Consider the following 16,235-nt stretch of genomic DNA (forward strand, 5'->3'; position numbering starts at 1 on the left):
ATGGGACCACCGATTATCCCTTTGTTCACTATGTGAACATCACCGAGTGTGCGAGTGTGCTCACACAAACCTAGGTGGCAGAGCCTACTACACACCTAGGCTAATATGGTCTAGACTATTGCTTCCAGGCTACAGACCTGTAAAGCATGTTACTATACTGAATACTGTAGGCAACTGTAACGCAGCGGTAAGGTATTTGTGTATCAAAACATATCTTAGCATAGAAAAGGTACAGTAAAAATAGGTATAAAAGATAAAAAATGGTACACTTGTTTAGGACACTTACCATGAATGGAGCTTGCATAACTGGAAGTTGCTCCAGGCGAGTCAGTGGGTAAGTTGTAAGTATATGTGAAGGCCGAGGACATTAGTGTATACTACTGTAGATGTTATAAACACTGTACATTTAGGCTACACTAAATTTAAATAATTTTTTCTTCAATAGTAAATTAACCTTAGCTTACTATAACTTTATTACCTTATACGTTTTTGACATTTTAAAACTTTTGAATCTTTTATTATAGCTCTTACCTTAAAACACAAATACGTTATAGTTGTACAAAAATATTTTCTTTATATCTTTATTCTATAAACATTTTTCTATTAAAACCTTCAAAAATTTTTTACTTTTTAAGTGCTTTTGTTAAAAACTAAGACACAAACACATACATCAGCCTAGTAGCCTACACAAGGCCAAGGTTATCGATATCACTGCCTTCCACCTCCATATCTTGTCCCAGTGGAAGGTTCCAGGGGCAGTGACACGCATGGAGCTGCCATCACCCATGAGAATAGTGCCTTCTTCTGAAGGACCTCCTGAAAGACCAGCCTCAGGCTGCTTTACAGCTGACTTTTTTATTAAAGTAAGTGAAAGAATACACCTTACATAACAATTAAAAGTGCAGTAAATACATAAACCAGTAACAGCTGTTTATTATCATTATCAAGTATTACGTACTGTACATAATTATATGTGCTGTCCTTTTATACAGCTGGCAGCATGGTATATTTATTTACACCAGCGTCACCACAAACTCCTGAATAATGGGAAGATTTTTAGCTCCATTATAATCTTATTGGACCACTGTCATGTATGTGCTCTGTTGTTGACCAGAACACTGTTATGCAGTGCATGACTGTATATATATATATATATATATATATATACAGGCACACCTTGTTTTATCGTGCTTCACTGTATTGCACTTCGCAGACGTTGCATTTTTTATAAACTGTGTCAAGCAAGTCCGTCAGCGCCATTTTTCCAACAGCATGGGCTTACTTCATGTCTTTGTGTCACATTTAGGTAATTCTTGCAGTATTTCAAGCTTTTTCATTATTATTGTATCTGTTATGGTGATTAGTGATATTTGATATTACTAGTATAATGTTTGGGGGGCACCATGAACTATGCCCATTTAAAACGGTGAACTTTATCGATAAATGTTGTCTGTTCTGACCGCTCCACTGGCCACTCCCTAATCTCTCTCCCTCTCCTCAGCCTTCCCTATTCCCTGAGACACAATAACATTGAAATTAGGCTAATTAATAACCCTACAACAGCCTGTAAATATTCAAGTTGAAAGAAGAGTCATAAGTCTATCACCTTAAATCAAAAGCTAGAAATGATTACGCTTCGTGAGGAAGGACTGTTGAAAGCCCCGAGAGGCCAAAAGCTCGGCCTCTTGCACCAGTTACCCAAGTTGTGAATGCAAAGGAAAAGCTCTTGAAGGACATTAAAAGTGCTACTCCAGTGAACACAAATGATAAGGAAGGGAAACAGCCTTCTTGCTGATGTGGGGGAAGTTTCCCTGAAGCCAAAGACTAATCCAGAGCAAAGCCCTAACTTTTCAATTCTGTGAAGACTGAGAGAGGTGAAGAAGCTGCAGAAGCAAAGTTTGAAACTAGCAGAGGTTGGTTCATGAAGTTAAAAGAACCATCTCCAGGGCCAGGTGCAGTGGCTCATGCCTGTAATCTCAGCACTTTGGGAGGCAGAGGCAGGTGGATCACCTGAGGTCAGGAGTTCAAGACCAGCCTGGCCAACTCCATATGGTTGGTGAAACCCCGTCTCTACTAAAAATACAAAAATAAAAATAAAAAAATTAGCTGGGCATGGTGGTGGGTACCTGTAATCCCAGCTACTTGGGAGGCTGAGGCAGGAGAATCGTGTGAATCCAGGAGGTGGAAGTTGCAGTGAGCCAAGACCACACCACTGCACAGCCTGGACAACAAGAGTGAAACTCCATCTCAAAAAAAAAAAAAAAAAAAAGCCATCTCCATAATATAAAAGTGCAAGGTAAAGCAACAAGTGCTGAGGTACAAGCTGCAGCAAGTTATCCAGAAGTTCTAGCTAAGATCAATGATGAAGATAACAACACTAAACAACAGATTTTCAATATATATGAAACAGCCATCTATTAGAAGATGCCCTCTAGGACTTTCATAGCTAGAGAGGAAAAGTCAATGACTGGCTTCAAAACTGCAAAGGACAAGCTCACCCTCTTATTAGGAGCTAATGCAGCTGGTGACTTTAAGTTGAAGCCAATGCTCATTTACCATTCAGAAAATCTTAGAACCCTTACAAATAATGCTAAATCTACTCTGCCTGTGTTCTAGAAATGGAACAACAAAGCCTAGATGACAGCACATCTGTTTACAGCATGGTTTACTGAGTATTTTAAGCCCACTGTTGAGACCTACTGCTCAGGAAAAAAAAAAGATTCATTTCAAAAGATTACTGCTCATTGACAATGCACCTGGTCATCCAAGAGCTCTGATGGAGATGTACAAGGAGATTAATGTTTTCTCATGCCTGTTAACACAACATCCATTCTGCAGCCCATGGATCAAGGCACAATTTTGATTTTCAAGTCTTGTTATTTAAAAATTCATTTTGGAAGGCATACTACACACTACATGTCATATACATTAACAGCCTCATAAGCAATATTATTTTTGTTTTCAATCATAACACATGTTTTAAAGAGCTTAGGAGGAGAACATTATATTATATTTACCAAGTATTTACCATTTCTGTTTATCTTGTTTCATTCCTGATGTTCCAGGGTTCCCTCTAGTATCATTTTTCATATATCTGAAGATATAAGAGAATAAACAGTTTATTTAAAGCAGGTCGGTTGAAGATGAATTGCCTTCTTTTCTTTCATCTGAGAATGTCTTTATTTTGTTGTACTTTCAAAGGAAATAACCTTCTTTGCTTGTACAATTCTGGGTTGATAGTTATTTAGTTTTTATATTTTAAAAATATTGTTTAAAATATATATTAACTTAGTAGTATGGCAAGAGGATGCTTCTGAGGTTAATGCAAACTTTGAAAACTCATCTTTTTTTTTTTTTTTTTTTTTTTTTGGGATGAGTCTTGCTCTGTTGCCAGGCTGGAGTGCAGTGGCACAATCTTGGCTCACTGAAACCTCCGCCTCCTGGGTTCAAGCAATTCTTCTGCCTCAGCCTCCTGAGTAACTGGGACTATAGGCATGCACCACCATGCCTGGCTAAACTTTGTATTTTTAGTGGAGACAGGGTTTCACCATGTTGGCTAGGCTGGTCTCGAACTCCTGACCTCCGCCCACCTCAGCCTCCCAAAGTGCTGAGATTACAGGCACGAGCCACCGATCCTGACCTAGAACACTCATCTTCTAATTTAAAAACAGAGACATCTATTTTTGTGTTAACCTTTGTTGCATCTCACTTCCAGAGTAAGTAGACATGAAATAAAATTTATGAAGGGAAAATATAGAACAATTTTGATGCTTACAATGAGATAAATATTAGAACATTACTGCTCCAATGATTTAGTGAGGATCTCGAAATAAATTCTGAAGTCTTCCAATGTTTACATTTATTGGAGGGGTTCCTGAGTTCTATCAACTTGTTTTTTCAAGTCTTGTTCTCATCTTATGCATAAATGTTAACGCTTCCCAAAGTAAAAACTTAGCTTTCTTACTTTTACTTTTTATTAAATTTAATATAAAATATGACCTGAGTAGTTAAAAAATATTTTACATTATTTGCAGTAAGATGTAATTAGCCCTCTCAAAGAGCAAATTTTAAAACTTTAGTCTGGGTGAAAATTGGCTAGTTTTATAGAAAGATTTGCCATCTTAAACTCAAGCTGATTTTTCTATTTTTATGTAAATAACTGAGATGCCATCTTATTAATTCTTCCAAGGTCATGTTTGTAAAATAAATATTACATGAGAGCTTTCCTGTCATCTACACTATATGCTGGTGAGAGTGTTGAACAAATTCAAGTTCCTAAGTGGTCATCTGTCCTCATGGTCTATGCTATTTGCACGTGCGCCACTACACACTGAGATGATAACGCTGTACAATTTTAAATCTGTCCTCATGGTCCATGCTATTTGCACGTGCGCCACTACACACCGAGATGATAACGCTGTACAATTTTAAATCTGTCCTCATGGTCCATGCTATTTGCACGTGCGTCACTACACACTGAGATGTAACGCTGTACAATTTTAAATCTGTCCTCATGGTCCATGCTATTTGCACGTGCGTCACTACACACTGAGATGATAACGCTGTACAATTTTAAATCTGTCCTCATGGTCTATGCTATTTGCACGTGCGTCACTACACACTGAGATGTAACGCTGTACAATTTTAAATCTTTCCTCATGGTCTATGCTATTTGCACGTGTGCCACTGCACACCGAGATGATAACGCTGTACAATTTTAAATCTGTCCTCATGGTCTATGCTATTTGCATGTGCGCCACTACACACTGAGATGTAACACTGTACAATTTTAAATGGTAGCAATTTCTGTAGGCTGAAATATTTTGATGAACTGCTTAGTTTGGGGATTTTATTTTTTAAGTTATATAATTTATTTTCTTGCAAAGGAGAAACAAAAAAGATTGTTACACATCCTTCTGGCTTTTATGGTTTCTGATGAGAAATATGCAGTAATTTGAGTCACTTTTCCTTTATGTGTCACATGATTGTGATGTGTCTGTGGACTTACTCAAGTCTATGTTGTGGCGGTTTGAACTTCTTGGATCTGTAAGTTACTGGTTTGTGGAAGCTGGAGAGTTTTCAGCCACTGTTTTTCTGTTATTTCTTTTGTACTATACCTCCTCTCCTTCTGGGACTCAGGTGACCTGAATATTAGACCTTTTGGTACTTTTCCAGTTTCCTGAGGCTGTTTATGCTTCCTTCAGTCTTTGTATATCTTTCAGATTGGATACATTCTATTTACTGATCTTCAAATTCACCAACTCTTTACCATCTCTGTTGCTACTGAATCCATCTAATGACTTTTTAAAACTTTCTGTGATTGTAGTTTTCAGTTCTACAATCTCTGTTGTTCATATTTTGTATTTCTTGCTGAGACTTTGGTCTTTCCAGTCACTCCAGGTGTGTTTACCCTGCTTCTTGGGGTACAGTTATAATGGCTATTTCCAGCCTTTGGTAATTCCATCATTTGTGTTTTCCTGCTGCCAGAATGTTATTTGTCTTTTCTTCTCACAAACTGAGAATTTCCCTAATGATTCGTGTGCTAAGTAATTTAGGGTTGTACCTGAACATCTTGAATGTTATGAGATGCTGTGTCTTGTGTAAATCCTAAGGGGGTTGTCTTGTTTTGGCAGTGAATCTGCCTGGTTAGGTTCAGGTGGAAATTTCCAACCCACTTTTGTGGGCTGTGGTTCGGTGTCAGTTCAGTTATCGAAGCCTTTGCAGTGATATTCAGATCGTTCCCTGTGTTCGCCACTCAGTGGCTAAGTCCCATAGGTCATACCTTGTGCCAAAATGGAAAAGCTTCTGGGAGTTGACCTGTGACTTTTTGCCTGATTGGTACAGTGGAGTTAGTAGGACTCCGAAAAGTCTAATCTCTCCCTTTTGGAGGAGCAAGGGTCGGAACCATTAGTAAGAAAGTCAAACCTTCAGCATCAGTCCTACAGCAAAATTGCTTAGGGCCATCAGAATGCAAGTGAAACTCCTCATTTAAGGAGGACATGCAGGAGAAACAAATCAGCCCAGCCAGCCATCACAGGTGTTGTGTGGCAAATGGCGAGTAGGCAAGCAAAGGTGGAAGCAGTGGATTGCAGACCAGGTAAGAAATGATGACAGTTGGAGCCAGGTGGCATAGAGATGAACAAAGTAGGGGTACTGGGAGTGTATTCGGAGAGAGAGAAGCATCAAGGTCATCACCATGATTGAGTAAGGGTTTTTCCCTAAAAAAGCAGGGGTGGATGAGAGCGTGCTGTTGTCATTCATTACATTCAGCATGCAGAAAGGCATCAGATAAAAGTTTTCATTCCTGTGAAATGAACAGAAATTTCCTTATCATGATAAAGAGCCTTTATCAGAAAACAGCAATAACATCTCAACACAGTTGGGAAGAAGATGAATATGACTACTATTTGTATTGTTACTCAAAATTATTCTGGGATTACAAATACATGAAGGCAAGAGATAAAATTATTATTTGTAGATGTTAAAATATAGAGAAATCCAACAATCAAATGGAGAAAATGGGAACTAATAATAATGGAAGGTAAAAATGCAAAAATCAATTTGCCTTCATAATATTAGCAATAATCTGCTAGGAAATGCAATGGAAAAAACATTTCAGAAGCAACAGCAACAGCAAAATAGAAAATATGAATAAACTTAACAATAAATATAAATATAGTCATGCATCCCCATAAATATAGTTATGACAGGGATATGTTTTGAGAAACGTGTCGTTGGGCAATATCATTGTTCTGTGAACATCACAGAGTGTACTTACACAAACCTAGATGACATAGGCCACTGCACACTTAAGCTATATAGGATAGCCTATTGCTCCCAGCTACAAACCCTTGCAGAATGTTACTGTACTCAATGGTGTTGGTACTTGTAACACAAATCACTAGATTATAGGAATTTTTCAGCTTCCTTGGGTGCAGCACACCAACATGGCACATGTATACATATGTAACAAACCTGCACGTTGTGCAAATGTACCCTAGAACTTAAAGTATAATTTTTTTTAAAAAAAGAGTTTTTCAGCTTCTTTATAATCTTGTGGGACCACCATCATATATGCAGTCCATTGTTGACCAAAATGGCATTAGGCAACACATGACTATAGATGTTATTTGTAAGCATACACTATAAAATTTTCTCCAAGACCACAAAAAAGAGTTATTTAAATGAAGATTCATACCACACTTTGGAATGAGAAGAATCAACATTGTGAAGTTATTCTCTTCAAATTTATCTATTAATCTAATATAATTGTAAGCAAATCCACTGGGGTTATTTTGGGGGAATTTGGCATTCATTCCAATGTTTGTCTGATAGCATAGATGTGTAATCATAGTTTATGTCACTATTTGCCCTTCTTAAATCTAGACATGATTAAAAGAAATGATGGGACAGAAATTTTGGATACCCAGGCTCTGTGAAAGGATCGACTTGCTTCTCTTTCTTCCCCACACAAAATCAACATGATGGGATATTTAGGAATACTTCCTACTGGTTTCAATTTGTGGGATGAATTTCTTCATATACCTGCATAGGAATGGACTCAAGCCGCTCACCCCTATCGCAGAGTTTCCTGTAGGGTCTAGACAGAGGGTTTTGCCTGCAGTTATTCTATAATGGCTCTTAGCAGAAATGGTTGGCAGTGATGACATCCAGTTACAACTCATTTGGAGTAGGTTTAATGAATGGGTTTCTCTGTTTTTGTTTGTTTTATTTTATTATTTATTTGCTAAATTTGTTTCATTTATTGTAGTAGTAGCTAGCTGGTATAATTTTTAGATAAAAATTTACCAAAAGAATTTTGTAAGTGTCACATGTTACATTTGTTGCAATAACGTGAAATCCATGTTTCTGAGAAGCTTGTGCTTGTGCAGAGACCTTGAAGTGGCTTACTTCATTACAATTAAGTCATCATTTGCTTTTTTCATTTTTTTTTTCCTAAGGGGAAGAGGGAATAATTAAATGTAAGGTACACCTCATGAGGGTTTCAGGGAATTTGACCAGTGGACTTCAAGAACACATATCAGGAACATTTTAAAAATGAAGATTATAATGTGGGAGATAGTGGAAAGAATGGGGGTGCATTTGGATCAGATGAGATTGGCTGTGAGTTGACATTTTGTGAAGCTGAGGGAGGGTATGTGGAAGTTCATTATACTGTTCTACTTTTGTATATGTTTCAGTGCTCTCTAATAAAAAGTTTTTAAAATAAAAGAATAAAGATTAGCAAAGAAAGCAATTAGAAAATGAGACAGTCGCAGAACAAATAAGGTTAATGGAGAGATCTGATATCACTAATCTAAATCTATTCTCAAAATTAAATATAAGGCTAGAAGATAGTTATTGAATCTTAGGAAAAGACTTAAATGTTTAATTTTCATTTTTTAGTAAGGATGGGGATGATAAGAAGAGACCTGTGATCATTCATCGAGCCATTTTGGGATCAGTGGAAAGAATGATAGCCATTCTTTCAGAAAACTATGGTGGAAAATGGTAAGTGATATGGAAAAGAAAAACTATATGTCTATTATTCTTTTTAATTTTTATCAATTTCCTTATTTTTCCTTTTTAAAAATATTTCTATTCTTAAAAAATCATGTGTAAAAGATAAAAGTAGTAACAAAAGAAAGGGCCTTTCCTGCCTTATAATTAGCAAGTGTCCAAACAGCAAATAAAGAAGTCTTATTCCATTTGCCAGATCAGAAAATAAAAACTAAGGTAGAGTGGCATAAAACGGTACCATTTACCTTTTGGGGGACTCGGTATAATTAAAGTTATCTTTTTACCTATTTCAAGCCCTTCAGAGATCTAGTTGCTGTCCTGAAAACATGTGACCCACACTCCTAGGTACCACCTCTTGCCCTCCAGCCATCCTTCCTTCAACCCATATTGTTTGCCTTTGGGGTTCCCTACAGCCACTGAGGAGGAAAACATGTAAACCTGATTCATAAATGGCACAAACTCAAAGAAGATGGCTCAGCAGCACAGCCTATTTAGGATGACAGTGGGGAAGGGAAGTGTCCTAAAGTGCAGAATTTTGAGTGGTGCATCTTGTGGTCCTTTTTGCCCGGAAGGAAGAATGGCTGGAGATATGGAGTTACATGTATGCATGGGCTGTAGTTACTGCTTTGGCTACAGGGTCAAAGATTTAGAACTAATTAGATTGAAAAATAAATTACATAGATTTGGGAAGCAGAAATGTGGATGATCACTCAGAATGGGCCAACAGAGGTGGTACTGCCACCAAATGGCCCCCGCCACTGAGGAACTTTTCAGTGTTCCAATACAAGAGGACCCATTCTGTTACAATCAGCTTCCTTTTTCCCCTAGTTGTTGCTCAGTGGCTCATGGGCAAAGTGGCCGCTGGTGGATATGCATGGGCTCAAAAACATGGACTTTGCCTCACTAAGTTCCATCTGGCTACATCTCTTCTGAGAATTCAGGTTGCCATCAGTAGTGATTAATTGTGATCCCCCAGGATGGTACCATAACCTGGGGGAACAGCCAGTGGTTTTGTAGCAGGTTGATTACATTGGATCCCTTTCATCATGTAAGGACCAATGCCTTGTTCTCACTGAAGAGAGACCCACTGTGGATTTTGCTTTGCTCTTCTTTGCTGCCATGCTTCTGCCAGTGGCACCAAATACGTACTTATGTGCTGCCAGGAACACAACAGTGCTTCTGACTATGAAAGAGATTTTATAGAAAATAAGTAAAGCATTGCACTGACATTATGGGATTCACTATCACCATGCATTCAGAAGCAAGTGGCTTTACTAGCAGTTATGGCACCAGCTGGCAGACAACATCTTGTGATGATGTGTCCTAGTATGTGGAAATGCTGCAAACCAGCAACCACCTGTGAAATTTCTACCTCCCATTCCATTTTTAGAAATTGGCTAAGCATCTGCTCATGCAGTTTAGCTCTCTCTTCAGAAACTACTGCCCCCACTGCTACTGTTGCTGGGCACAGTCCCTGCAGCTCCCACTGTGGACACTGGGCACCGGATGATACTGCTAGGGTCACTGCAACCAGTTCCTCCAAAAGCTCCATGTCTCTGCATCACCCTTCCTTGCCAGAATGTATTCCATGTGGTGCCTCCTTCTCCACTCTGTCTTAAGTCAGAGTGCCATGTTTATACATCAGCAGAACCTAGATCACATCCATGCATACTACCATTCATGTCCAACGAGGCTGGGGAAGCAAATTTTTGAGCAGGAAACATAAGGTGGAGAGTTTCCCAAACAAAGTGTCTTCCAAAAGTCCTGGGTAGCTAGAGAGTCTGTGTATATTCCTGATATTTTGTGATCATAGAGAAATACGCTTAGGTATCATGGAGTTTCTAAGCTGTTGAAGTTACAGTTAAGCCAAAAGTATGGGTATGAATATGTATACCACCTGAGTATGAGTTAACATGCTTATATTTCTTTCCAGTTGGTTTTAAATAGTTTACCATAGGTGAGAGATAATGGTGTTTTGCATTAGAATGGTTGCAGTGAAAGTGGTTTAAAGAAAAGAGAGAGACTAGTGAAATAGGAGATGGAGAGGGAGACAGGAGGTGGTTGGGGCCAGTGCACTGAGCATGCCTTCCTTTGTCACAGAGACTGAGGTATACTCCCTGCACTTCATACATCCAGACTTCAGACAGCAGTCAGGCTTGTGGGGAAATCTCCCCAGGAGCCAAAAGTAAAGATGGCTAAAATGTGGGTCCTTCAGGGGAGGAGGGCTGGGGATGGGATAAGGACAGAGCTCAAAAGGAAACATGTACTTTTCGTTTTATGCCCTGTATTTCTGTGTTCTACCACTTATCACGTTTTGTGTTTGTAATTCGAGAATAAATATATAAATATGCACATTCATAAAATGCTATCTGAAATAGTCCTCCTTGCATGCCCTTTCACCTTCAGACTAAATACTCACTATGACAGGGAAAGGGCAAACATGTCCCACAGCGGACATTGCTTATACCTACTCTGCCATCTTTTTAGGAAAATTATATTTTGAAATAATTGTAGGTTCACATGTTGTTGTAAGAAGTTATTTAGAGGCCAGATGTGGTGGCTCACGCCTGTAATCCCAACACTTTGGGAGGCTGAGGTGGGTGGATCACCTGAGGTCAGGAATTCAAGATCAGCCTGGCCAACATGGTGAAACCCCGTTTCTACTGAAAATACAAAAATTTAGCTGGCTGTGGTGGTGATGGCTGTAATCCCAGCTACTCAGGAGGCTGAGCCAGGAGAATCACTTGAACTCGGGAGGCGGAGGTTGCAGTGAGCCGAGATTGCACCACTGCACTGTAGCCTGGGTGAGCAAGACTCCATCTCAAAAAAAAATAAAAAAGAAGTTATACAGAGAAGTCCAGCACACTCTTTACTCAGTTTTCCCCAATGGTAACATCTTGCAAAACTAGATACAGTATCACAACCAAGAACTAGACATTGAGACCATCCACCAACCTTGTTCAGATTTCTGCAGCCTCACATGCACTCGTTTGTGTGAATGTGTATTTAGCTGTGTCACATGGACAGATGGTGTTAAGACCACCAGTCAAGGCACAGGACAGTTCCATCACTTGTAAGGCTCCCTCCTGCTGCCCTTTTTTCCCCACACTCAAACCATCCCACCCCTGTCCTCTTATCTGACAACCATGAACTTGTTCTCTAGCTCCATCATTTTGTCATGTAAAGAATATTACATAAATGGATTTATACAGTACACAAACTTTTGAAGTAGGCTTTTTTTTTTTTTTTTTTTCACTCAGTGGAATTCCCTTAAGAGCCATCCGGGTTGTTTTGTTTCGAGATAAATTAGTTGGTTCCTTTTTGGCTGATGGTGTGGATGCACCACAGTTTGACCATTCACCTGCTAAAGGATATTTGGGGTGTGTGTTTCCTGTTTGGGGCTATTATAAGTAAAGCTGCTATGGATGTTAGTGTGCAGTATTGTGGGTGAACATGTGCTTTCATTTCTCTGGGACAAATGCCAGGAGTGCAATTGCTGGGGTACACAGTAAGGGCATGCTCAGCCCTTTGGGCTGTCTGCCAGCTCATTCTACCTACACTTGTGCTATCAAAATTCCAAAATTCTCCTTTTGTTTACTTTGCTGCCTTCAAACTTTAATATAATTTGGTTTTCTTCCATGCTGCTCTACTGAAACTGCCCTCTTGTGAAGTCTTTAAAAGAATCTTTGGTTGTTTGAAAATCATGTAATAAGTAGCCATTATTACACTTTGAAAATACATATTTTATATATTTTTCAGGCCTTTCTGGCTATCTCCTCGTCAGGTGATGGTCATCCCTGTGGGGCCAACTTGTGAAAAATATGCACTTCAGGTAAAATCAGAGATGTTTAAAGTACATAATAATCTTGCATGTATTCTGTGTAGGTCATCGATTTGGAATGTCCTTCATGGTTTAAAATATTGCAGAACTGACACATTAACTTAAACCATGTTTTCAGCAGTTGGGAGTAACACATGAATCATGTCTCTGCAGCTGTATCGGAACTATTTCATTTCTTAATGTTTTTTGAGAAATTAGTATTTTAAAACATACCATAATTATTCATTTCTACATGGCTCTATTAGGGAAGAATATTATCTGTTGCTGTGTCACAAGTGACCCCAAAACTTAGCAGCTTTAAACAATCAATATTGATTATCTCACAGTTCTTATGAGTCAGGGTCTGGGAGCAGCTCAGCTGGTGGATTCTGGCGCAGAGCGTCTCCTGTGGCTGCAGTCAGGCTGTCGGCCACGGCTGCAGGCCTTGGGGCGCTCTCACAGTTGGTGGATGCAGCTCCTCACCACCTGGGTGCTTCACAGGTTGCCTGAATGTCCTCACTGCATGCTGGCTGGTTTCCCCCAGGGCAAGTGATCTGAGAGAGATGGGAGCTGCAGGCTTTTATAAACTAGTCTCAGAAATGATGGGCCAACACTTGCATCGTCTTTATGGTCATGTAGACCTGCTCTGGTATAGTGAGCAGGGAACTATACAAGGGTGTGAATACCAAGAGTGGGGAACAATGGGGGTCTTCTTGGAGGCTAGGTGCCATAATGTAACAGTAAAGGTGTTTCATTTTCTTCTAGGTATCCAGTGAATTTTTTGAAGAAGGATTTATGGCTGATGTTGACTTAGATCACAATTGTACACTAAATAAGAAAATACGAAATGCACAGCTGGCTCAGTATAATTTTATTTTGGGTAATTTAAGTTTGTATATATTTTTCCAAATGCTTTTTTTTTTTTTCACTTCAATTCCAAAAGACCAAATAAGAAATATGGTTGAACTACTTGATTATCATGATGTGTCTATTTAATACTTATACAAAAAGAAGAGTCCATAGCATGCCTAGCTTAGCTGTTCCTAGGTACTGCTTGTTGTGTGCTGGAAGAAGAGTTGGAAAGTTTCACCTGAATCCCCTGGGATAGTTTTACTAGCAGTAGTTAATATTGCAAAGCCAACAGTGAAAACAACTGTGAAAATGATCCCATTAGTAGAATTAGATACTTTATATTTCAGCCTCACAGGCCTGTAATATTTTCCCTCACTTTTCTGGCTTATTAGGAAACTTTGGGATTAAACTAACAGAAAGAAAAGATCCCAAATTTAAAATGATCCAAAGGAAAAGATATAGATGAAAAGTAAAATGTCCAAAATTTAGGCTTTAAAAATGATTCCAAAATTAAGAGAAACTAACACTGATATATTTGCAGGCATAGTATTGCTATTTCCTGTAATTTGAGAGTCTAGAAGGCAAAATAAATATGCATAGCATTGTTCTATTGACAGTGTTCCATTGATAATATTTGACATCATAGTAGGTATTGTGGTGTTTCAATCAGGCCTCTTATGGTGGCAGAAATCTCAACTTGGTTTAGACAAAGACAGCATTTGTTGGAAGGGTCTTGGAGTATCCCATGGCATGAAAGGTAGAATTAAATAGCCAAACCACTAGAAGAGCAATCAGGAGCTCAACCCTCACAAGGACTATTTCTCCCCATTTCTGGTTCCTGTCTTGCTGTGGTTCTTTATGCTTCTCTTGAGTATCTACTTTATTCCACTTATCTGCAGACCGGTTTCTTCCTTCTGTATGGCAAGAAGCATGGCTGTAGATTCCTGCACCATCTCACAGTATGGGTCACTAGAGAGAACAAACTTTTTACCCACATTCCAGAAAGTTCTGGCAGGCTCACATGGGTCTGGTGTCCACCCCTTGGCTCATCAGGTATGCCAGGTGGAGTCAGTGTGAGTCTGTAAGAGCTGCCTGCTCTCATTTGCACCCTAGGACCACAGAGCTGTTCTCTCAAGTGGACAATAGAGAGATGGGATCAGAAGCCATTCCTTCCCTCAAGAAACTTAACTTTCAGAGGATGAACCTAGTGCTCATTAGATGATATTTAATAGTAATGAAGAAAAACTTGATAAAAACATGTCATGGGACTGCTGACTTAATGTTTGGTAAATTGCTGATTTAAAATACATTTCTTTACCTTTCTTTTCTGCAGTGGTTGGAGAAAAGGAAAAGGTAAATAATGCTGTAAACGTGCGAACAAGAGACAACAAAATTCATGGAGAGATTTTAGTAACTTCTGCTATTGATAAACTGAAGAATCTCAAGAAGACACGGACACTCAATGCTGAGGAGTACTTTTGAAGTTCTTCCCTGATATTTGCTTCTGTGTAACTTTGTTTTGACCCTTAAAAATGTATTTTTCTTAACATGTTAGTACTTCTAAGACTTTGGAGCCACTGATGGGGATCCACTCACGGCCTCAGCTGAGAAAGGAGACAATGAATGTGTAGCTGACATGTACAAAGTTTAATTCACTAATGTCCACGGGGGACATTTAGAGGGCACGTGGGAAGTTTTCTAGCAATCAATGCCTTGAGAAACTTAAATGGGGAAATATTCATTGAAAAAGTGAAACAGAACACTAGGAAATGATTATGAAATGTTAGGGCTAAGATTTGTGATTTTCAAAAGATGGGCTTCAAATAAAAGTCTTCAGAGTGTTTTTTTTTTTTAATATGAGGGAAAATCTTATTTTCTAATATGTCTCAGGTATTTTTATGACTTTTACTAAAATTCACACTGAAACTTTATCTTCAAAATTGGAATCATTACTTAATTTTAACCAACAACCACAAAAGCAGCAGCTACTACTAAATATTGGATTACTGACAAAGGAATTCAGTTTTGTGGAATCTGGTGTTTGCACTATAGGTTAAGAGTTGCCATTTAAATGTTTCTTATTCATAATTAGGTTTTGTTCAGCTTTAGAAAAAAATAAATTCCTGAATGAATTGCATCAGTGTTTCCAGTGTTTCAGCTGTGGGCTTCTACCACGATTAAGTGCTCACCTGGAGTTGTTACCTTTTTGATGGGATGACATTCCATGGACTTACACACTGAAATGGATTTCAGATTTGAGAGAGGAATGCTCTACGTGCTCAGAACTGAATTAAAATGGTATTATGTCAACAGAGAATTCAGCTACCAAGCAAGGATTATTTTGCAATATGCTGTGAAATTCAAAAGAAATGTAAGAAATTATCTCTTTTCAATATACTGATCATTTAACTTCCTGAGGGATGTGAACAAACAGTTGGCAAACAAAACAATATATATCAGACTTGTGTAGTAGTATAAGGTGCAGATTGTGTGATACGATTTTTATTTATTTATTTTTTTTGAGACGGAGTCTCACTCTGTCGCCCAGGCTGGAGTGCAGTGGCGTGATCTCGGCTCACTACAACCTCCGCCTCCCAGGTTTAGGCGATTCTCCTGCCTCAGCTTCCCGAGTAGCTGGGACCACAGGCGCGTGCCCCCACTCCTGGCTAACTTTTTGTATTTTTAGTAGAGACAGGGTTTCACCGTGTTAGCCAGGATGGTCTCCATTTCCTAACCTCGTGATCCGCCCGCCTCGACCTCCCAAAGTGTTGGAATTACAGGCGTGAGCCACCGCGCCCGGCGGTGATACGATTTTTAAAGCTAACATTCAGGGCTTATATGCAGGCACTTTTCCATGTATTTTTTAAAAAATCATTCAGCAAACATGCACGTGAGGGGGTGGTAGTCAGAAGACCCCGGAATGAATGATCCCGCAGCACGTGGGTGGGAGGAGCGCACATGTCACCAGCAGGGTTTCCTCCAGGTGTGCTGTGATAGCAACTGGCAAGGGTCTCCGCAAGCTGGGGCCTGAGCGCGGCTCCCC

General features: G+C 39.1%; 1 protein-coding gene across 1 annotated transcript in view; it reads left to right on the top strand.

Moving 5' to 3' along the window:
- Positions 1 to 14,739, top strand: part of TARS3 (threonyl-tRNA synthetase 3) — a 70,362-nt gene extending 55,623 nt beyond the window's left edge. The window contains exons 16-19 of the mRNA XM_032174323.2: positions 8,407 to 8,511; positions 12,280 to 12,352; positions 13,106 to 13,220; positions 14,526 to 14,739. Coding sequence (XP_032030214.1) covers positions 8,407 to 8,511; positions 12,280 to 12,352; positions 13,106 to 13,220; positions 14,526 to 14,674 — 442 coding nt within the window. The 3' untranslated portion in view covers positions 14,675 to 14,739. The remainder of the gene's footprint in view (positions 1 to 8,406; positions 8,512 to 12,279; positions 12,353 to 13,105; positions 13,221 to 14,525) is intronic.
- The last annotated feature ends 1,496 nt before the right edge of the window (positions 14,740 to 16,235 follow it).

Source organism: Hylobates moloch, unplaced genomic scaffold, assembly GCF_009828535.3.
Source record: "Hylobates moloch isolate HMO894 unplaced genomic scaffold, HMol_V3 SCAFFOLD_14, whole genome shotgun sequence".
NCBI lineage: Eukaryota > Metazoa > Chordata > Mammalia > Primates > Hylobatidae > Hylobates > Hylobates moloch.